Raw genomic sequence first — 23,930 nt, forward strand, 5'->3', positions numbered from 1 at the left:
CTAGGTATTGGTGCCTCTCATGTCTTCATTTTCAGTTCAGATGCTGCCTATTAAAAATGCAGGACATTTTGTTGGAATTTATCAAGGGCTTACCAGCTTACCTTCCTTTATAGGAATAATCACAAACTATAAAACAGGCAAGGATTGAAACAGAGCGTGTGACACTCATATAAAGATGGTTGTGATTTAAGAGACAGGAAATGTAATTATGTGCTGCTAAAGTTCTTGTCCTTGTTATGCAAGGGCACAGTAAATAAAAGTTGCCATACGCTCAACAGTGCAAAGTGTTGTTCTAAGTTGTTGGAGAGATCTCAAGCATTGAGTTCAAAGACTACCTTCTCAGATGTAGCACTCCGTGAACTGCTACGTGTAAGTTTGTATTTTTAGGGGTGTGCTGTTGAATCAGTGAATACAGGAGGAAGTGCCAGAAGTGTTCATCTCTACAAGCCAGGCAGAGGGAATTTGGTATCTCTGTTCTGTACATCTCGGATCTCTAGTTAATACCCCTTTTCTCTTTTTTTCTCTCATGAATCCACCTCAATATTCTACAGTTTATGGACTAAATAGGAACGATCAACACCTCCAAATTTCCTGATCTAAGTAGTGAGGAAAAGGTAGAGAATCCAGCAAAGTCATACATATAGATGAACCAGATTGTGTCTCAGGAAGTCACAAGGCTGCAACTGCTATTTCTAATGTTCTTTTCTCATTATTAATCTGTGCACTCTCCTCTTTTGTCTGCCAGTATCTGATATTTATGGTATAGTATAGTTTTCTGGTTATGATGGTTACCTAGTATGGTAACCTGAATATTTATTTCTGAGAAAACAGTTTGTGGTAGCCCTTCCTATGTGTAGCTTGAAGGAGTTTGTTCTTAACATTCCAGAATGATACAGATGTGGCTTTGGGAATCTGGTTTCTCATTAGTTGTAGCCTTCACTGTGTAGCAACATTATTCCCTGTTCTATTGTCAGTGTCAACCACCCCAGCCAACCCCATGACACTCCTTTTTGCTTTATTTTTTTAAAGATTTATTTATTGATGCATACAAGAACTGGGGTACAGGTCAGAGGTGTGGGGTGTGAGAGGATTCACCAGACAGAGTGGGGAACAGAACAGGCAGATTGACTGAAATACACTGCTTAGGGGAGCAGCGGGCAAGTCAGGCGAGGTGTGCTGCCCCATGTGGGTCCCCTCCCTGGCAGGGAATCGATCATGCTGCAGTGACTGCAGATAGCATCATAGTGCTGCATCTAAACCCCTTGTATCACCAGGGAGACCTTCCTTTTTGCTTTAAATAAAAGCAAATGGTTCTCAAATAAATGGTCACCAAGTGGTTGTGCTAAAACTCAGCTTATATTTATTGGGAATATTTCCTGTGGCCTAGTAATTTTCCTCCCATACGTATTTAACCTTTGGACCTGCAGTATGCCAAGGATGGGACTAAGAAGCAAGTATTTTGAGTGAGGACCATTAAATGCACCATCCACAGTTTCAGTGTTTGGATCCCAGATGTGTTATTTGGTTGTGGTTGAAAGACATGACATATTGTGTACTTGTTCCAGTGTACACATATGTAATGAGGCAGCACTCCATCTCTGGAAGATAGTTTCTGCCAGCTGGGACTGATATCATTTTCAATGACTTATTTTAATATTTTCCAGTATCAGTTACTTTTGAAAGGTAAGGTACATAATAAGACCGCTGACTTTAATTAAGGTTTAGAATGGAGTATGTGGTTGTCACAGGAGGTTTCTCTAAAAACAATGGTGATTGAGCCAAGAGTTAAGTCATAACACATTGATGGACGAGGTAGGAAGGAACTAGAGTAATTCAAGCAGAGGATATAGCATATGCAAAGAGCAAGTGTTAGGAGAAAGGATGGTGAATTTAAGAAACCTAAAAGTGAATAATGGTGTAGTGCAGCACAGAGAATGAAAGAGTTTGTAATGAGGGTGGAGTTATAGGTAGAGGCCAGCACATATAGTACCTTATAGATGATGTTAAATATTTTTGTATTCTAAGAATGACTGGAAGCTATAAAAATGTTCTAAGTGTGTGTGTGTGTGTGTGTGTGTGTGTGTGTGTGTAAGCATGAGTGCACATGTTCTCATATGCATGCAGAAGGGGAAAAGTTTGACATAATCACATTTGTTCTGCAAAATATTCATGTAGTAATGGCATGAAGAACACATCCTCAGTGTCCTAGAAAGGATGTAGGGAGACTAGTTGGGAAGCACAACAATAGTATGAGAAAAAGTAGTGGTCAATTGGAGGCAGTGAAGGCTGGGCTGCATGTATGGAATTCAGGAGATTTTCAGAATATAATTGAAAATTACATGCTTGCAATTACTTGAGGAGGGAGTATAGAGTGAGGACCAAAGGGCTAAGTTTGAACTTCAAGGAACTCTGCATTTAATAACAGAAAGGAGGTTGATAATCCTATATGGGAGGTTAATAAGATGATATCAAGATAGGAGGAAACCAAGAGAGACTTTTATCATGGAAGCCAAGGTTTGGAAGTATTTTAAGTGATGGGTATGGTCAACAGTGTACAATTCTGCCCTTGGCTTTGGCATCAGAGAGGCTTTGGTGATCCAGAGCAAGCAAGAGCTGTGTTGGTGGGTGTGTGCAGGTGGAAGAGAGTAGGAAGTGAGGAAAGAGACAAAGGGAATAGTAACAGATTATTTGAGGATTTCTGTGAAGAGAGGTTAGTTACTGTGGAGTAATGTGGGTTGACAGATAGTGTTGTTTTAATAGGAGGCCTTTATGAGAAATGATGCTTTGTAGTGTAAATTTACTGAAATAATAGAGGGGTAGGATTGGAAGGCAAGCCTTCAAGGGTTCCTCTATTATGAGAAAAGAGAAGGGGTTCTGTGGGTATGAGTTTGGTAGCAGGAAACTGGAGTTGCATTTGATGGCTTCTGATTTCTGTGAAGTATAAGTTTTTGTTGAGAGTGAAGAGTAATGGGGAAAATGTGGAAATTTGAGAGGGGTTTTGAAATTGCTACTAGGGAGAATGGAAGAGTCAAATGATCATGAAAGATAAAAGAAGCAGCAGGACACTTGGGCAGTGATGGGATGAAGGATTTATAGTATGTGCACTGGTAGACTGAGGGGTAGGTTATGGAAAACTGAGAGCTGTTTAAATGGATTTATCTTGGCTAGTGATTTTCTATTTCTGCCTAAAAGAACTGGGGTGTCAGCCAGAGGTGCGGGGTGAGAGGGTTCACCAGAGACAGAGTGGGAACCAGACCAGGCAGATCTACTGAAGTACACTGCTGAGGGAAGCAGTGGGCAAGACAGGAGAGGTCTGCTGTGCCATGTGGGTTAGTTCCCTGCACTGGGATCGAACTCATGCAGCAGTGGCTTGATAAAGCTGAGACTAGCTTGATAATGCTGAGACATAACCCCTGTGCCACAGGGAGGCTGGGAGACTTATGTTTCTATGGTTACTTTCTGTTATTATTCTATACAAATTGCACGTATGCACAAAGACACACATGCATTTCTGAACACATACATATGTCTATCCACACATGTGCACACAATTTGCACTCTTTTCTCAGAGTTTATTTTTATGGACTCCATCTGTCCCAGATTCCTTATGGAGTTATGATTGTTTCCACATTCTTCAGATTCATCTTGATCTCTTTCCCCTTATAACATTTCCCATATTCACTCCTCTGGGCCTTTTGCCCTTTCATTTTGTCTTTTATTTCTGCTTTTTTTCCAGGCTGCTTAAAGTGCCTCCCAACAGACTTTCAATAGGAATTCGAGGATCACTTTGGCGGTACAGATGTTATACAATGGCAATGTTCGGTGCTTTTTTTTTTTTCCTACAGGGACTAGATGCATACAGTGTTTCACTGCTCATTCTTTGTAATAGCACTGCACAGGCAAAATGTTAATCAATTATAGCAGCAGAACTAATTAAAAGGCATGCATTATACATCTTGTGGACACATTCTTCATTAACATAGATTCTCAGCATTACACATTCGTGTCAGAGGGAATAAAAAGAAGCAGCTTAAAAATAAAAAGTCATACATAAAGAGACCCAGACCTGTTTTTTCAAAGACTCTTTCTGAGTACATGCCTTATGGATTCAAAAGGTCCTTTAATTTTTGTATGTGATTTTAACAGAAAAATACTATGTGTTGTCTTTATAAAATACTTTAAAATTTTAATGAGGGTAAAGGTGATAGTTAATTCCCTAAGTCATTGTACTGCTCTCTTGGGAGGATATTTGATTTAGGTTTTCTTGTGACAGGTTGGGCTTAACGATGCTGGATCGTGCATTGTCTGTGCTGACATAGTTGTGCCTTAGCAACCCTCGTAATTTACTCTATAGACACCTTCACATGGAAACCAAGCTGGCAGACAGTAGATAGGATGATGATATGGAAACAGCCACATAACCTTTAGTTACTGAGCCAGATAATGTAATGTTTGGATTCAGCTTTCAACCATGAGTGTTCATCACTTTTGAATTTCTTGTCTCCTTTTAAAATAGGATTCAAGAGCTTGAAATATCTAGTTGCCTACACTATTACCAGAGCTTTTCAATTTACTTGATTTGGCCCCTTTCATTTTTTTAAAAATTAATTAATTTATTTATACAAGCACTTGGGTAGAGGCCAGAGGTGTGAGAGGGTGAAAGAATTCACCAGAAACAGAGCAGGGAGCAGAAGAGGCAGATGGACTGAAAACACTGCTGAGGGGAGCAGCAGGCAAGACAGGAGAGGTCTGCCACGCCATGTGGGTATCACCCTGGCTGGCTGGGAATTGAACCGGCGTTGGAGGGTGCAGACAGCTTCATAGGCCCTCCCTTCTTTAAGTTCTTACCACTGTCCATCTTTTCTACTTTTTTCTAGCCATTCTGGCATTCTAGATGTTATCTGAATATGTCAAACTCACCTTCTTTTCAGGACCTTTGGGCAAGCTCTTCCTTTTTTCTGACAAGCTCTTACCCCATATGTACGCATGGTTTGATTAGTCAGCTCATCCAGTGAGAGGTGGGAATGAAAAGCCACTTGCTAAATGACTTTCAGGCAGAGAAGTAGCTAAATACAAGGCAGTGACTTAGTATCTCCTTTTCCTGTTTCATACAGGATTCCCAGAGCCTATTGTATTTGTTGAAGCAGAGTAGGCCCTCAATAATATTTGGGTGAATATCTTAACAGAAGCCAGGTAGGTACCAGCTCACTGTTTCTAGACTCACTGAAATATCCTAGAGTGGACTCTTTTCCAGATTTTTCATAGGCACCCAGGAAATGTAAAAATATAAAGGAGGTGTGATATAGTACTATCTTTAAAATAAATTTGACAAATGAAAGCATGCTGTGCCAAATAACAGAGCTGAAAAGGCACATTGATAATCCTGTTGCATTGTAAAGCTGGCACAAATGCACACCAACAATTGGCTTTGTCCCTGCTTAACATGCAGGCATTTAATTGGAAGCCTAAATAATACATTAAGCTTTCTGTGTTGGAATCACTCTCTGTCATTCTGCTTATCTGTCCCTTAATGAGATGAGTTTCCAGTGGCATGCTTAGATTGCTTTGTTCAACACCAGCAGACAACCATCATTAATGATCTTTCCTCTTCTGGTAGTTGGAATGGAGTCTTTCTCCTTCTGGAAGTGGTTGTGATACTAGAGCCAGTTATCACAGGGGTCCATCGGCATCACAAACCCTAGGGAGAGAGAACAGTTTCTCCTCTCCTTTCCCAGTTTGCAGAACTTTCCATCCTTACGCCATACAATGTTCCCAACATAGATCAGTATGCTTCTGTGTTTCATTCACCTTCCTTCTGTAAAAAACTAACATTCTGCAGAACAGACAGAGACAATTAGTTGTAAAAAGCAGGTGGTGGTTCCTCTACCTCTGAGTAGCACGTTCTCGTTTTATCTTCTATTCTGCTTCAATTCTAGAATAATCCTACTCTTACCAAGAAAAATATGTTAACAACATCCTACTCAATTGTATTCAGGTCACACCATGACTTCCCAAGCTAGCTAGGAATAGAAGACTTTATTAACAGGAGGGGAGGGGATCTTTCAAGGTGGTGAGGAGTCACCTCTTCATGACTCCCTGTGGTGGCTATGGTGGCAACCATGAGCTGGTCACTTTAGAGGAAGAAAAATGCCCCTTTGCCCTTTAAGATGGTCAGTGAGCTTTTACGAGTTGGCAACCTTAGAGTGAACCTGTACTATCATTTAGTTTTTAATTAATATCAAATTACAATTGAATCTCCAGAGCAACCTTCTTTAGATCCACGTTAGCAGTGAGAGAGTTCACTGGCTGCATGCTGTTGCACAGAACACCAGGGGAATGAGTGTGTGTGTGTGTGTGTGTGTGTGTGTGTGTGTTGGGGGAAGGGAAGAAGGGAGCATAGCAAAGGGAGTTCTGGTGGCTGAATATACAAGATAAAGACCTCCTTAAGAAATGACTATAAGGTTTTACTCTTAGAAAATTTTCAGAGTTGAGGGGCGGCAGGTAGAGGGGAAAAAAAGGATGGCTTTTGAAATTAGCACCAGGGGAAAGTTTTATCAAATGAAAAAGATAGTGTCACCCTCTAGGGCTACTGGAAATATTAATGAGCTACTTGTGTGAAGTTCCAGGTACATGATTGGTGCCCTGTAATTGGTAGCTGCTATTACCTCTAATTTGGGTCTGTGGATTTCCAAGAGGACAATACAGATGGACCTGAATGAGTTTCTTTTTCTTTTTTTTTTTTATTTATATATATTTTACATCATTGTTCATTTTTAAGAATGAACTTTCTTTTTTTAAAAAGAATTTATTTATTTATTTATACAAGCACTAGGTACAGTCAGAAGCGTGGGAGGGTGAGAGAATTCACCAGAGCCAGAGCAGGGAGCAGAACAGACAGACTGACAAAATGCACTGCTGAAGGGAGCAGTGGGCGGCAGGAGAGGTCTGCGCACCATGTGGGACCCTCCTCCAGTGGCCGGGGAGCAGCCGGGGATCGAACCAGCGCTGCAGAGGCTGTGGGCAGCTTTGCAACCCAGTGCTCAACCGCTGTGCCACCGGGGAGGCCCTTAAGAATGAACTTTTTAGGGTACAATTCCCATTGTGATCGCTACAGACAATTTTCTCAGAACCCTTTCCTGCGGTCCTGATAAGAGTGGGCAGATCACTTTTATTTTGGGAGCTGTTTGGATGGCATTTATGGGAGGCTCTGGAGTATTGTTTGCAAGAGGAGGAGGAAAAGTAGATAGGAGGGAAAGAAAGAGCGAGGGCAGAAAGGAGTGTGGCATTGAAAGTGAAACATTTTAAATCTCTAATTTAAAACCTAGTTTATTTTGAAAAGACCAAAAGGAACTATACTGTACTAATAACTGATCATCTTTGAAATAAGGGCGTATAAAATATTTTTTTTCTCTGATATCTATACCAAAATTTTTATAGTGAGCAAGCATATACTACTTTTTAGAGTAAGGATGTATACAAATAATCTATGTATGGATGTATGCAAATAATATGATGAGTTTAGAAATTCAAGTGGTAGCCTCACAAATTACCATCAGCAGAGTAGGCCAGTGCACTTGACCTCTTTAGTGTTCACCGAAGGCAGAGGGCAGGGTGTTCCATGTGCAGATCTAACTAAACAAAGTTCTAATCTTTGAAAGGGGATCATTGTTTTACATGAGAATTCTGACTCTTCATGACCTCACCTTGATTTCTGGAACTTTTTATTCCAGTTGGGACAACATTCTTGTGGCCCAGCTTCTAATACAGCATTTTGGTTCTCTGGGAGCCTCGATGAGCATGACTATATTGGACAAACGCTGGCTTATCACTTCCAACCGGGCACTCTGCTTTGGCACTATCTGCGAATCCAGTAGGAGCAGCTCGTGGGTGTCTTGAGCAAGTTTTAATTTAGGTAGTTATCTGCAGCAAGCAGACAGTTTGCGTCTCCACATTTTATTCACCATGACTTTTTAGGTCAAGCAAATGGTCTGTGCAAATGCTGTAGTGCTTATTAAAACAAGAACACCTTGATTAATGTTTCCACACCAAAATAACTGGAGAGCAAGCACTAAGCCCATCACTTGGCTCTTGTGGGTGAGCCCACTTACACACTGAAAATAGTTCCACTGGCCTGGGAAGAGAGCAAACTTGGGTCATGGGAAGAATACTGTCATCTCCTTTATTTATTTTTTAAAGATTATACAAGAACCGGGGTACAGGCCAGGTGTGTGGGAGGGTGAGAGGATTCGCTACAGACAGAGTGGAAAACAAAACAGGAAGACTGACTGAAATAACACCGCTGAGGGGAGCAGCGGGCGAGACAGGAGAGGTCTGCCGCACCATGTGGGATTCTTGTTGGCTGGCCGGGATCGAACCCGTGCTGCAGAGGCTGCGGACAGCTTCACAGCGTGGCACTCAACCGCCTGCACCACCAGGGGAGGCCCTGTCATTATCCTTTATATAATGCTTCCTTTCATCAGTTGGCAGAGGGCGGCATAGTCAAAAGTGAAATGGCCACAGCAGCATCAGATGAGGGGAGATATCTGTCCGCTAAGGATATTAAAAAGAAGTAAGTTGACTAGTGATATTACATGAGACATTTCAGAAATTAAGATTTTTGAGAAATAACATAGCTCTGGGGATATGTTGTGAGGAAACAGAAGATACAATTCCTTAAAGACTTTGGTGATCTAGAATGAAAATTTATATGCAATTGTAGAAAGTGAAAACTTTGCCAGAGTCTTGAAGACTCAAGAAGAAGTGAAGTGAAGCAAGGAGAAGAATCTTTGCTAGTCACTGAAATCCTTTTCACTTCATCTTTGTTTATATTGACTGCCCGATATTAATCATGTTCCTGGTAAATAAGGATGGTTTAGCACTTTGATTAATGGGTAGTAATAGCTATGGACAGACTTGTGTCCTTCCCAATTCATATGTTGAAGTCCTAAGTCTCATTTTATTTGATTACATTTGGAGGGTTTTTAGGAGGAAATTAAGGTTTCACAAGGCCATAAGGGCGGAATCTAAACTGATAGGATTGGTGGGAATCAAAGAGGGCAGGAGTGAGAGATTTCCCTTTCTCTACATGCACGCACCGAGAGCTGCCATAGTGAGAAAGTGCCTGCACCACCTGGGAGAGAGCTCTCAGCAGATATTGGTCCTGCTGCCATTTTGATTGGACTTCTCAACCTCCAGGGCTGTGAGATAGAAACTTCTTCTCTGTAAGCCACCCAGTCTATGTATTGTGTCATGGCAGCCAAGGATAAGACACCAGTGATTTGGGGGAGGGGTAAAGTTTCCTTAAATTACTGTGGCAGAGTCTTGGCCCATAGTGTTTAGTTTTTCTTTTTAAACTCCTTTCTTAAAATGTCCTGATAGAGACAATATGTCCTGATCATTTCCTATCTCTTGCTGTGGACATTTTATGCTGGTGATAAATACACTGTGGAAGGTCTATTTCTCTACACCCACCTGCTTTACATAATTCCATGGTCTGCTTTGGATGAAGACCCCTCAGAAAGAATTCAAAAAAATCAAGAAAATCTCAGTCTTGAACAATTGTATCTTACTGTTTCCCAAGAGTACATAATAAAGAACTTAGTTATAACCATGAATGCAGGACAAGGCTAAGCTTTTATTACAATACATGATTAATAATGCAACACTAACAATGAGACATTAAAGAGGTGATGAGAAAAATGCTGTTTTAGAACATTCAAAAAGCAAATACAGTTTTTTTTTTTTTTAGGAAAGTATTTTATTTTTGTGTTTCAACAGATGAAATCCATAACCTTGTTTTCTGATAAGACAATTCAAACATACAAATCAATTACAACGATGTGCTTATCAGCTCCCCCCTCCCACCCCTGTATTTTAAAGCAACTGACAGTTTTGAAGGACACTAAGACAATAGGGCTTAGCTAAACAATATGGCAATTAAAAATGGTCCTCTAAGAAAATAATTTCAATAGTTGTTGAAAAGAATTTGTCCTTTGAGCAAAACAGACTGCATGAAAAGATTCATCATGAAATGAGGATTATGTTTCCCTTCCAATAAAAGGGAAAAGGGGATGTATGTTAAAACAATGGTACAGAGAGCTGGGGAGTCAGACTGAAAACAACAGAAAGCCCTAGGCAATAAATTTCTCCAATAAAATGCATCTCCTTGAAGATATCCGTACAAACTCTTGTTTCATATTGAAATAATTGTCCCCCCAACCCCAGCACCTGGAAGTGAATCCTGTTTTTAATCCTGCATTAAAATTAATTTAACAATCTTTCCAAGTCAGCAAGTGGGGGGCTTGTTGAGAATCCTGTAGAGGTCATATAGAGGTCATACTGAAGATTAACCAAGCTAATGGATAATAGATGCCATTTTAATTTCTAGTTGTAAAGGGAGTTGACATATCCTGGCAGGCCTGGGACTCTCAGGGGGCTGGGGGGCCTTTCTCAGAGACTTTTTCCAGATTTTTTAGATCCTGTAGCACCTTTGTCATAGGTTCCCAGTTCTCCATACCATTCCCTCATGCTTTCACGGTAAGCCTCACAGCACCCTTGTGAGGTAGGTAGTGTTATGGTCATTTTGAGAGATGGGCATGCAGAGATGTTAAGTAGCTTGTCCAGAAAGAATCATGAATCCAATGATAGAGTCCTTGGGGCTCTTATTCCAGATCCTTGTCTTTTTAGTACTTAACTATTCTGACTCCCTGAGAGTGGATCATTAAAGCAGGTAGATCCTTAAAGCCAGATTAGCGCCTGGCCTATGGGACACCAAGGCCCATTTCTAAACCATATGATTTGGATGATAGAATTAGAAATAGGTTGTGATCGACATGGAAGTCATAGAAGGTAATGTGGAGAAAGCAGGATTAAAGTTTGGACCACAGTTTGATAGTTTTATTGATAATGCTAAGTTGCTACGGTAGTGGATACTCAGTAGATGTTGCATGGCTAAGTAAATGAATGAGTTTGTGCTTGGGCAAGTGGAAAATAAAATTTTGTATATTACATAAAACAAAAGATGGAGAAGTCTGATACCCAATTTCTAATCAAAAAGGAAAACTTTAACTAGATTTTTGGATTTTCTGTGGGCATGTATTTGAGTTAATACTGACAGCTTTTCAATGACATAAACAGAGATTTAAAATAATTGTTAATTTAGAAATGGTGCGCTTATTGGTTCAAAACTCCAATTAACATCAATATTAGAGGCAGTACCACACAAACACTATCCATTTTCCTTCAAAAATGAAATTCTCTTATACATGCCCATTATCTCGTTTGCTATCAAATGCTGCTTTGAAAATACATTGTACCAACACAGTGACATACTCTTCTCTTGAATCACCAGCCAGGTACACTTTTCAGTTATTTTTCATTTCTGTGGATCCGTGTTTTCACTCCAGAAGACTCAGGATAAAAACAGCCACCATGTGTAGAAATCACTCATAAAATAATATCAGCAAATTTCTTACAGCAGTGCCATGGAAGTCTCTTCGTACCACTGAAATCAAGGCAACCAGATTCTCCAGGTGTTGCTAAAATAGTAGAGCTTATATAAATCAAGATATTGGAACAGACTTGCTAATGTCTTTGTGTTGCAGATTTGTTTTGTGCTTAGTGAATTAATTCCCAGTAGGCTGTTTGAACTGATATATAATAAGACCTAAAGAAACTCTGGAAGCCGTGGTGGGGATGTGTGTGCATGTTTAAGGAAGCATTTGACTTCCACGAAAGTCCTGAATGTGTATAATAGAGGTAACCTACTAGTCTTTTATACATCTAGCTAATTACCAATGGCTAAAAGGATAGATTAAATGTAGTGACTTGCCTCTGTGCTGTGGTACTACCTTGCTCGATGGCTTGTGCTTAGCAATAATAATACAACCAATGATCCTGCAGTTAGAGTTCACATAAATCCTCCTCTATCTTAGAGGGGCATCTGGTAAATAGATTTATCTCCCATTGTGAAAATCAACAAAACAACAGATCAATATAGACCTAACTTTTGCAATCACGTGTAAGATTGAGGTCTTTCAAGCAAAGGGATAAACTAGTCGTATGTTGTTTTTTCTGTGGGACTCCTCCTTTGGTTTTCATCTCTCAGACTCCTAGTGATAGAGTTCTGTTCTTAGTTTTCCTTATCAGAGACCAAACAAAATAGTAAAAATCCTCAGATATTTTTCACCTTTTTTCACCTGCCTTTCCCCCCTATCATTCTCCAATGGTTCTTAACAACGTGTGTGTGTGTGTGTGTGTGTGTGTGTGTGTGTTTATGTACCTGGCATTGCAATTAATTGATATGTCCCAACATTCTGACTTATCATAGTTCATAGTATTACAAAATGAAACACTGCCTGCAAAGCTCTAACAAGGGACTTCTTTCTCCATCCAAACTTTTTGAGGGAGGTTCATAATTTTTGCATTTAATTATTTCTAAGAGTTGAGGAAAGGCACTAGAGTGACAAGTCAGTGTTTTCAGATTTTCTACAGATGAACTCCTAGATGATCCCATTAAGGTTTCTCAATTTCCTTTTTAACTTGGCCTCATTCCAAATTAATCTTTACATACTGCATTTTAGGTCTGACAATGAGGTAATTAGGAACAGAGTATTGGGTTCTATAATAAACTTATCTACCTGAAAGGGAGTAGGAACTCCTAATTTTTGTTTTTTGACTATACCAAATGGCACAGAAACGTTGACAGCCTGCTAGCTGGAGCAGTGTGCTTGAGGGAAACGAGAGGGAAAACCGACATAAATGATGATGGGCTTCTACATTAATGAAGAGCACAGAAGTCAAGCCACCAAGCTAAAAGTATGTTCAGCTTTCATTTAAAAATTTACCCTTATTGGACCATCTTCTTATTGTTTAAGAACAAATCCTTAAGTATTAGCACTATCTTGTCCCTGATCAGTGAGTTTATTGGCCAAACTAACTAGTGATAGCTGGGAGAAATGTGCACCTAACATATTCAAAACTGTGAATGGGAAATCTGTTTTAGTCATGCTTGTTTAGTACTGGAAATGAAAGCCCACTGTCAAAGATGTGACTCTTACTCAAGAAGCACTGGCATAAGCAGAGAATCTACAAGGAAAAGGAAATCCCTCTCTGGCAACAGGCTCTTCATTTTTTAATTAAAGAAAAGCCAAGGGGCCTTTTGTGAATTTCTTGCTCACAGCCTCACAATTTGAGTATTTGCTGCTGCCTGCAGGTGAATCCAGGGCTTTCTTGTTATCTGTCAACATGGTTTCCAGGTACCACTTCTGTCAGCTTTCTGCTGCTTCTTTCACTGACTCCCTCCTTAATGAAAGGCATCTAACAACCTATAAGGGATGAAGATGATGCCATAGAAGCTGACAGCCCCCTGAGCACATCTCCCTAAAGTCCAGCCCCTTAAGGACCAAGGGTAAGGAGAGAACAAGCATCTTCACTCTCAGCAGAAAGAATAAACAAGTGCAGGTGTTTCAGTCTGTTCTTTTTAACACAAGACAACTTTCTTCGCTCGTTAACAAAATTGCCTATAGATGAAAGAAATGTTTTCCTTTTTACTTTTTTGTGTCTTATCTCACATGATGTCTTGAATCATTGATAGCTGACTGAGTGATAGTTATCCCAGAGAATATCTAGATGGTGAGGTATGTTATGTGTATGGATTGTTGAACCCTTCAGTTTTTGCTCAAATCTATTTCATCCTGAAATCATGCCCATCGTTTGCTTATGTTAAATGAATTTGAGATGATTTAAGTGATAAGCAATTTACTAAAGTAGACTATCTTTATAATGTGGTTGATATTACCTAGATTTGGATATCCCACAAGTCAAGCTCCTTGTAAATTTTGTGTATGAAGAACTGGATAGCCCGGACTCTGAGTAATCTCCATCTACCTTGACATTAGAGTTAGGTGGACCTTCTTCTCTGATTGGAGTTACTTGTGGATTATTTGAGCTAATAACAGTGCTGAAGCTACTTAACCAACCTCAATTTCCTGTAAGGTTCAAGTAACCTACCTCTCTCAATAAGGACATATTTTCTGATATGTCTCTCCACTTATGTTTATTAATTTCATTTCTTAATAATACCCCAGTGGATTGAACTGAGATGTCAGATGCTTAAGCCCTTTACATCAGTAAAGAAAACATGTTTTCTTAACTTATTTTACATCTTATAAAATAAGTTAACTTGTTTATACATGTTATAAAAGCCATGCCCACAACAATAAATCATAAGTCATGAGACACCTAAACCATGACACTTTTGTCATAAACACTATGTGGGTTTTTTTTTTTTTTTTTTGAGAACATAAATGATCAGGCATTAAAAAAAAGTTTTGTAGATTGTTGGTTAGTAGTTTCCAATCATGGGATAGTCCCAGAATAAGATTTTGATTAGACATTAAAGAAAAACACAGACACATTCTTTTCCCCCTTCCTGCTCAAGCTTATCAACTTTTGAAAGTTACATTTAAACAATTAAAAAAATCAAACCACCCTCCCCCACATATTTATATATGTATATATAAACAATAGTGTTTTAATTATGTTTTGGGGCATTCCATACGAAATGGGGAAAAAATAAGACAACTGACATGTGTATCAATCTGTGTGTGGTACACCTGATTTTATAACTGGGAAGGAAAAGAACATGTTTTCTTCCAAGTAGCCTCTAGACAAAGTTTGGTCATTACTCAATTCTCATCCCATAAATATGTATATGAACAAGTTGCAGGACATACATTGTTGTAAAGATAGGGAGAAATTTATTTTACAATTCTGAATCTCATGTTTAATCATTACTTTTTGATGGTATTGTAGATTGTATTATATTGTAGTGGAAATTAAAGTTATTAAAGCAATTCAGAATAGGAGGTGTGCAACAAAATGAAATTAAGATGGTAACCAAATTTCTGCCATTTTTTTTTTGTCCTGATGAATAGGCACAAAATCTCTGACCCATTATCAGTATGGAAGTTATTTTTCAAACTTTATTGTAGTTAATATAGTTAACCAATTTAGTAGAATATAAATTTGCATTTTTTGTTGTCTTCTAATGGCTATTTTGCATATTAAAGGTAAAGCCTTCTTAAAATATGCAGTACTCTCTTGATTATGCCAGCTCTTTGCTCATTCTGCTAAGGCTATAAATAAAGCTTCTATTTCAGGTTGGCATTATATCAACCCACCTGCTTCTAGAAGGGAGAAAAAAAAATCAGAATCACTCAACCTGCAGATTGCTGTCAGCTTGTGATTATGTGAATGGTAAGTCTTAACTTTTAAAGTGTTATGTGAGATAGGCTGGAGGGTTTTTTTTTTTTTTTAAAGCAATTTCTAGTTTAACAGTTACCCAAGAATTTTTGAGTACCAATGAAAGAAGACTCATCCCTGGAGAGAGCATTCATTGATGAGGTATGACAGGGGCCCCGGGGGGACTGCAGGGAAGGAAAGCAGAGCTGGAGGAGGGATCATGTCAATTGTGGAATCCAGAAAGCAGGCCGGAATGTGAGGGGACGCCAAAGCTTTCCTCTTTCTGTGACTGTCTCAGGGGAGTTAGGAGTCCCAGGGAGGCAGAGGCAGAAAAGTAGAAGTATTAAAGACCGCAAACTGGAGGGCAATCTGGAACACAGGCAACGTTTCCTCTATTCTGAAATATTCTGAAATATGGGAATCTGATCAAGAGGACCATCAGATCCAGGCCTGTTTTAGAAAAATAAACCTTTACAATGTTCTTACTCGACTTTTACCTCCATGAACATTTTATCCTAAACTATCTGTTTAGGATAATAAAACTCACAGATAAGAATTTGCATTCTCTTAACATTTTTTTTTTTTTTAAGAAAATAGGCAGTTGCATTTTACTGCATCTAAAACAAATAAACCAATTGCAGATTTGAAAACCTGTCATTTATTATTCATTCAAATCCTAGTTTATGTGACTCAACTGTACCAGTTCAGACTTTATGGCCCCTAGACCCAGTTTTTGTTAGTGATTTGCCATCGTGTTTAGCTATGTTACGTATCATTTTGATCTTATATACAGGGAAGGGAATCTGTCCCTTCCCTGTAGTCATGTTTTTCTGGAGTGAGAATGAGGCAGCTCTCTTGGGGATTTTTTTGATTTGTGTCAGGTGTTTGCCAAATACCTGGAAACTCCCTCTGGTGCGTGACCGAGTCCTTCAGACTTCCCCCACACACATACACAGAGTAACTCCAAGTCTGCTCAATCAGAAAATAACAAGGATTTCAGCAGAAAGGGGGAGCTCCTAAAGCCAGTGGTGGAAAGTCAATGGGAAAAACTAGGCCCTGCTGTGCTACATGATATACTGGCGTGATAGGGAATGATTCCAGGCTCTTCCGCCTAGTAAAAACATAAATCTTTCCCTAAGCACTGAAAAGAATGGCTTTGACCCCAAAGATTTTGTTACTTGGTTCACATGCCACAAATTCCATTTGGAATAGGTCATGTGGGCTATATAAAGGATAGGGACGTAGGGAACAGGATGAAAAAGACACCATTGATGGTAGAGAAGAGCACAACTCTGATTCATCTTCAGCAATGACTATAAAAATTGGTGATAAAGGAAATAGGATTAAAATAGACCCAAGTTTCTTCCTCCAACCTTACATTAAACTCTGGATAGGTCTTGACAGTTCTTAATCTCAAAAGTTGAAAATTGTGGTTTTTTTTCCTGTCCTAGAAAGCCTCAAGATGTATTTCATGTTGTTAAACAGCTTCTGAGCACAATCCCTAAAGTGAAAACAAAGGTCTTGACGTAGAGCTGAAGGGTGACCCTGGGAAGGTGAATTAATCTGCATGGGGCTGTATTCACTGTTTCTTTTCCAAGAGCACATCCTCTTTTTTGTATATTATGACACCCAAATCTATTCCCACTTGAGTCATGGAAAAATGACAAAAGTCAGTGAAGGTGAGATTTAAATAATCCTTTAAAAAAGTCTGAAGATTGTAACTTTTAGGCTCCTCTGAGAACTGAGGAAAGCAGAGTATTAAATAGAACAAATCCTGAATGATTTTGTACTTCTGGGGAGTGGTTGGTGATAAGCAAAAAGGCTCATAATAAAGGCAATGAAAATGAAGGTTAAAAATGAGCAAGATGTGAATCTGGGAAAGTAGAAATCTCTTGCTGAGCACAGCAGGCCAATTGTTGGTGAGTTTTCATACTCTATTCACAGGTATTTCAGACATTTGGGGACATGGTTCAGTTCCCTCAGATTATCAGAGCTCTAATCTGGAATTACTCTTTTTTTGAGGTTTAATGACTAGAGAGGGAAAAATACTTCATGTGCAGAGAATTGGCTAACCTAGAACTAAATGCTGTGCCAAACAATAATATTACTTTTTAAAGATGCTTTGATAGGAATCATCTGGGAAGATGACTTGGACATAACTGCTAAGGGGAAAGATTGGGCCTATATCCTGGCTTGAGCTATTACTCTCTACTGTGGTCTAAGTTGATCTAAAAAAATTAGTAATTTGAAGGGAAAATTTCCTTATGAACCTCAAAACTAGAGCTCCAGAGAAATCCAAGATCTGTACCCACAGTGAGAATGTGGAAAATTAAGCAACCACCATCCAATTACATATAAATCCATTATTATAATGCTCTAGGCAAGGAGTAGCTGTTTCTCTTAAAAAATATTTGGCCAATGCATTTTTATGATCTGATCTCTTATATAGGTGGTTGATATTAGTAATCTATAGGAATCCATTTCAAATAATTCTATTAAAACCATTGCGTTTCAGAAAAGTACACTAAGTTTTAGAAGACAACTCCTTTAATCCAATATTGACCAACCTGGATTCTATGGAGCTCGAGTTACAAAACATAGTAACTATTTCAAGATCTTAATAGTTGACATCATGAAAAGTGCTTCATTCTCAAATGTTAGAGAAACCCCAATATGAAGGAAAATTTTTGTTTACAGGATTTTTCAGAGGATAAACTAGGCTCACAGACTTTGAACCTTTAAGTGGTGACCAATGTAGCATTTTTTTCCAATTTTTAGTCTTTGTGACTTTTTCTGGAAGAATGCTCACTAAGATCTTAAATAACATTGTTCCATGGATCAGTATATGGAAACCCCCAAGAGTGCAATCTTTACTTTTCAAGTGGAATGACAACTAAAAAATTTAACTGTCTTTTGTTGAATGGGTTAAATTTAATCCAATTTTATTTTACTAACTGTGTTTGGTCAATTTTCATTTTGACAGAAGGTAACAGAATCACAAGCTTTTATTAGTTGCTTGATGTACTGTTCTGATTTTTTCACTGGACAATTATTACCTCCATACAGTGTTACAAAATGAAGATAAAGTATATTCTAATAAATTTTGGAAGACTGCATTTTAGCTTTGTTCTTTAAAATATTTTAGATTTTAAAAACCCTCCCATTGCATGTTCACAGAGGTTGGAATTGATAGAATTTATTGCATATCTTGATTTACATGGTTAGATATAAGTAAGGTAATTGCCACGGGGGGAAATGAATTTCTAAAAGATCTATGAGAATCATGAGGACAGTCAAATGAAAAATGACTCAAACAGGCAATTCTTCAACCTTTCTATTTCATTTTCTACCTTTTACTAAAAGAGAAATGGGTTTAGCCATGCTGCTATTCAATTGGTAAAACAATCTCTGGGTCTGTCACTTTTTCATTGGGATCAATTTGATTTTATCGAAGTTCCTCAAAATTTCAATTAAAAAAATGCCAGCTGTTGAGTCATCAAAAACCCTCAGAATCCTACTCCAGTTTACATGCTTTTCAAAGGGGGGGCTCATTTTAGATCCCTTTCAAGATGTGCAGTGTAGAAATTTCCAATCTGTTCTATGCAGATTAAATAGATCACATTTAGAATGAATATACTCTATATTCAATGCTTTACATAATTTGAAAACCATTCACCCAACATTTAGCTAAATGGAATTGTGTCTGTTTGAACCAGATCACTGGCGGTAATGACATGATGTCGTTTATGTTAAAACTATGAAATATTTGAAGTAACATCCATTAATACAAACTGAATTGGGCACCGAAACTTGGGGGAGGGGATTAAAGGTGTCTGAACAATTTAAGGTATGTGTAGGGATCTACTTTTTTCCCTCAGTAGAGAGAAAAAATTGTTTTTTTAGTCCACCTTGTTTCTTCTCACCTCACTAAAAACAAGATGGATTCCTCTTGTCCACACAACATAATTTTCCAAATACAAACTCATACCTAACTGGTAAGAAAATAGGGAGGGACTCTGAAGTTGCCCATTCCAAATAAGACTCCATGTATAGTATTTGAAGAGAGATAACACCGGAATGGCAGTAACTGGATGTTTCCTTTGTCTGGCAGCAATCCGGCCTTCAAACAGCTATCCCATTGGCAACAGATCCTTAGCTGCATTAACATCATGTTGTGCATGAATCAACAGGGGTCACCCTGGCTTTGTGCTGGCATCTGAGGAAAAGCTCCTGATTCAGAGACATTTAGAACATCTGACTTCGTGATCTCGGCTATGAGGTGAGTATTAGACCGTTAGCCCATTAGCAGCAATTGATGAAAGTCAAGTCAAGTTGTCCAATGGATCATTTCACTTTTAACACCTACCTTGCATCTCACAGGTACTACTAGTGGCACACCACCTTCTGGAGAAACCAAGGGCTTTATTACAGTAAACTGGTCCAGTGTGATATCACAAGTATAAAAAATATTCCATTCTGTATCAAAACTAGGCACATGCCTTTATTATAGTAACAGAAGTTAACAGAGCTGAGCAGTTTTGCCTCGGGTCCTGTTTCTTGGCACCTACATCAGACAAATGCATCTTCAACATATCTCTGCCCATAACTCCAGGGATCTAGTCTTGGGGTTATCCGTATGTAAAGGAAGGTGAAATCACACTGGGATCTATAGTGGTGAGTAACTAAAAGCACAACCTCTCATTCATATTGCTTTAAAACATATACAGCATATATGTTTAAAAAAAGAATAAAGAATATATTGATTTCTTTATGGTACTGAACCAACAGTATGGTATGATGCAAGGCTTTAACAAATGGTAATCATAGATACAAATTTTTCTGTAGAGTATGTTTTAGACAAATGTGTCTTTTTAATATGTGAATCCTACATTGTAGGTGGTTCCTTTTTATTTTATTTTTTTCCTGTTGTTTTTGCAGTGGTAGAAAATGCTGAATAATTGTCCATGAGCATGAGCCAAAGGTTCAGGTTCATTACTGAGATCCCCAGAATGCCAATATTTGCAATGCAAACAATTAGTATCCCACTTGTGAAGGGCTCTGACACATGCCTGCCTGCCTCTAGGTGGGGAGTCTCCACAAGAAGTCCTCCTATTTCCAAGGACCCTGCTTTGACACAGGGGCAGCCGCACGGAGCTGCCTTGTAACCTAGTCATCGACTGTGCCAGGCCGCCTTCCTGGTTACCAACAATGACAGAGACGAGAGTGTGAGCGGTCGACCCTCAAATCATTTTCATGTTGAACCTCCTGGGTCCAGCCACCTCCCCTTCCACAACAGCACCATTGTTTTTTCGGGGTACATACTCAAGGTCAATGCTGTTTTTGTGCTTGCCTTTCCCTCGGCTCCACACGAAGAGGAGGAGAAAGCAAAATAAAACCACCCCCAGGAATGTGAAACAGCCCATAGCTGTAGACACCAGTATTGTTTTAAGGTCCAGGGAAAAAGTATTGGCGTTGGTGCCATTAGAAATGGTGTCGTTGGAGTCGGTCATGTACATAGGGGTCCTGTTGGCGTAAAGGAAGCGGTCTGAAGTGAATCCTTTCACAGTTAAGGAGGCCGTGAAGGTGTCGTTGCCAGCAGCATTGCTAGCGATGCAGACGTACATCCCACTGTCTTGATCTTGGACGAAGCGGATTTCCAACGTGCCATCGCCCAGCACAGTGGCTCGTCCATTGGACTTGGTGGTGATAAAACGCCTTCGAGGTGTCACCCAGGAGATGACCGGCTGTGGGTCTCCATCGGCGCTGCATTCAAGCTGGACCGTCTGCCCTTCATCCACCAGCAGATGCTGCAACTTCTTTTCACGGATCCGGGGCTTTTTGCAGGTGAAGTAAAAAGAAAGGGCGGTGCTGTGGAAATCCTTGAATGATCGCTCGCGAATGGTGTCCGGGCCAGCACACATGGGCTGCTGGCCCCCAAACTGCAGGGTGGGGTGCCGCTGCAGGATCCAAAGGAGACGGCAGTCACAGGCCAGTGGGTTGTTGTTAATGCTCAGGACCTCCAAAGCCCTAGGGGAGGAGAAGACATTCTCTTCCAAAGTTTCCAGTAGGTTCTGAGACACGTTGAGCACGCGAAGAAAACGGAGCCCTTGGAAGGAGTGAGGCTCAATGGTGCGGAGCTGGGCCCCCACTATGTGAAGCTCCTGAAGGCGGATCAAGTCAGAGAACATGCCTGCTTCAATAGTGCTGATGGGATTGTAGGAGAGGTTAAGGTGGGTCAGATATACCAGGTGCTTAAAGGCAAGGAAGGGTACAGTGGACAGGTTGGTGTTGGTGATCGACAGAGAGGTGAGGTTAAGACCATAGAGGCTATTGGCGGGCATCATGTCCAGCAAAGGCCAATAGTCAATCTCTAGGTGTTTCAGGTGGAACAGTCTTTTAAAGGCATACACGGGCATATTGTTGATATTGAGATGCTTCAGATGCAGACTGATGAGGCTGCGGAGGTGGGAGAGGGCTTCTGTTGGTACTGCTGTGAGATTGCATTTCTCCAGGGTGAGCTGCTCCAAGCTCAACAGCCCACTGAAGGCCCTGTGCGATATATAAACCAGATCGTTGTCCCCCACTTCCAGAGACTTCAGGTTATGCAGATCCTGGAACATGTAGTCCAGCAAAATGACAATCTTATTCTCACTAATGTCAAGCTTGGTGAGGTTGGAGAGCCCCGTGAACACCCCCAAAGGGACCAACTTCAGGCGATTGCCTTTTAGGCGGAGGGAACGCAGGTTAAAGAGATTGTTAAATGCTCCTGGCTCCACATTGGCGATGATGTTGTCACTCAAGTCTATCTCCTCCAGCAGAGGGTAGGATATGAATTCTTCAGGGTTGACGCTTTTTAGTCTGTTCTTACTGAGGTCCAAGATTTTGGTCTCGATGGGAATGCCCTCTGGGATGGCGATCAAACGCCTTCTGTGGCAGCTAACAGATTTGTTTTGGGCAGAGCACTCGCAGCGAGCAGGGCAGCCAATGGTGGATCCCATGAAGACTAACACCACAGCCAGACCCAGGAATGGCTGCCAACATGATGCGGCCGTGTGAAGCATGACTCCACCTCTTAGTCCACACCTTGGTCAGGAGCCTGCAGGAGAAGGGGCAAAAGGGAGGAAGGAATATTGAGTTAGGACAGAGATGGTTGTTTAGGGGACATAAATAAGGCAGCACGAGTACAGTGGAAAGGACTTTGGATTTGGGCTTCAACCTGTTATTGGCTACATCATGTTGGATAAGTCACTTTACCTCCCTGCACCTGAGTTTTCCTGGCAGTAAAATGGGAATGATGGGGGTAATAACTGTTGTCTTCCTAGTGGTCTTCCTTTTAGGATTTGGCAACTACTAATTGTCCCACACAGATGTTCAGGGATATCAGCATCCATTCCACAGATGGCTCTCGTTTGAACTCACATGACAGGAACAGATCAATGGCTAAGAGGAAACCTACTCAGCTTGAATCAGTGCCTGCATCTAATGCTTAGCATATTCTGTGTTCAAAATGGTGCTATTAGAAGTTTCATTCACATTAACCTTGAGGGAAGTAAAATGCAAAGTTCCCTTCACATAATGATAAAGGATTAAAAACAAATAAATCAATAGATAATAAGGAAAGAAGGATCAATGGAAAATTAAGCTATAAATGTGATTAAACCTAAATGAAAAGAATTTGAAAATATTTGACCAACTTCATTATTAAGCAAAGAAAAATGAAACCACGGGGATATATCATTTTTGCCCATCAGATAGTTACACGGTGATTTTTATTGAAAACTTTGTTAGCGAAAAAGATTTAAATCTTAGTATTTTTAAGTATCAATTTTTGCAAAATGCTTTTCTGCATCCATTGAGATGACATTGCTGGTTCTCTATTTTAACATGGCAAATATTAACTTTGAAACTTGAACTCTTAGAGTAAACTTTATTGTGTCATAATTTGCTAGATTTGTTATCGCTAATAGTGGGTAAATTTTCTATTTCATTTTTTTTTTTTAGTTTTTAGATGTTATGTTTGTGTAGTGTTAAAAAAAAAGTTGGAAAGTATCTCTTGCCCTCCAATATTGAAGGGCTTGTATAACATTGTTATTTCTAAAATATAACAGAAATTATCAGTAAAACCAAGAAAGACTGGAAATTGAGAATGTTTGGAAGTGCAAACCAATTTCCTTGTAGATAATGGATGTTTAGATTTTCAATTTACTTTTGTGTCAATTTGGTAATTTGTTTCAAGGAATTTGTCTATTTTATCTAGCTATCAAAATTTTTTACCCAGAAATTGTCATAAAATTCCCTTATTATTTTAATGTAGGTCTCAAAGTCATCATTTTTATTCCTGATGCTGGTAAGTGGTGCCTTTCTTCTTTATAAGTTTAGCTAAGATTTTGTCAATTTTACTGTACTTTTCAAATCAACTTTTGCTTGGATTGATTTATTTTTTTTTCCCATTGGGTACCGTTATTCTCATTAACTTGTTTTATGCTTATTATTCCTAAACCCCTATTCACTTTAGGTTCAGGTCAATCTTTTAATATTTAATTTCCTATCATAGAAACTTAGATCATTGATTATTTTTCTCCAGTGTAAGTTTTTAAAACTGTAAACACTTGTTCTCCATTCATTCCTTTTGCCAAAAGAGAAATTTTATATTTTCAAAAAATTATTTATTCAATTTCCCCCCTCAA

General features: G+C 39.4%; 1 protein-coding gene and 1 long non-coding RNA gene across 15 annotated transcripts in view; one reads left to right on the top strand and one right to left on the bottom strand.

Moving 5' to 3' along the window:
• Nucleotides 1-23,930, top strand: part of LOC119231180 (uncharacterized) — a 102,553-nt gene that overhangs the window by 75,147 nt on the left and 3,476 nt on the right. The window contains exons 1-4 of one of the 2 annotated variants that reach the window (XR_005121886.1): nt 12,751-12,816; nt 15,162-15,258; nt 19,355-19,522; nt 23,558-23,590. This is a non-coding gene — a long non-coding RNA (uncharacterized LOC119231180). Of the gene's footprint in view, nt 1-12,750; nt 12,817-15,161; nt 15,259-19,354; nt 19,523-23,557; nt 23,591-23,930 lie in introns of those variants that run through there. The other variant, XR_008549655.1, reaches the window with a different exon arrangement.
• The window catches only part of LINGO2 (leucine rich repeat and Ig domain containing 2), a 1,109,656-nt gene continuing 1,105,898 nt past the window's right edge, over nt 20,173-23,930 (bottom strand). For all 13 annotated transcript variants that reach the window (XM_054689320.1, XM_054689315.1, XM_054689312.1 and 10 more), the window contains one exon: nt 20,173-22,339. In XM_054689320.1, coding sequence (XP_054545295.1) covers nt 20,484-22,304 — 1,821 coding nt within the window. In that variant the 5' untranslated portion in view covers nt 22,305-22,339 and the 3' untranslated portion in view covers nt 20,173-20,483. The remainder of the gene's footprint in view (nt 22,340-23,930) is intronic.

Source organism: Talpa occidentalis, unplaced genomic scaffold, assembly GCF_014898055.3.
Source record: "Talpa occidentalis isolate TD23 unplaced genomic scaffold, MPIMG_talOcc4v2.1 talOcc4.7, whole genome shotgun sequence".
Taxonomy (NCBI): domain Eukaryota; kingdom Metazoa; phylum Chordata; class Mammalia; order Eulipotyphla; family Talpidae; genus Talpa; species Talpa occidentalis.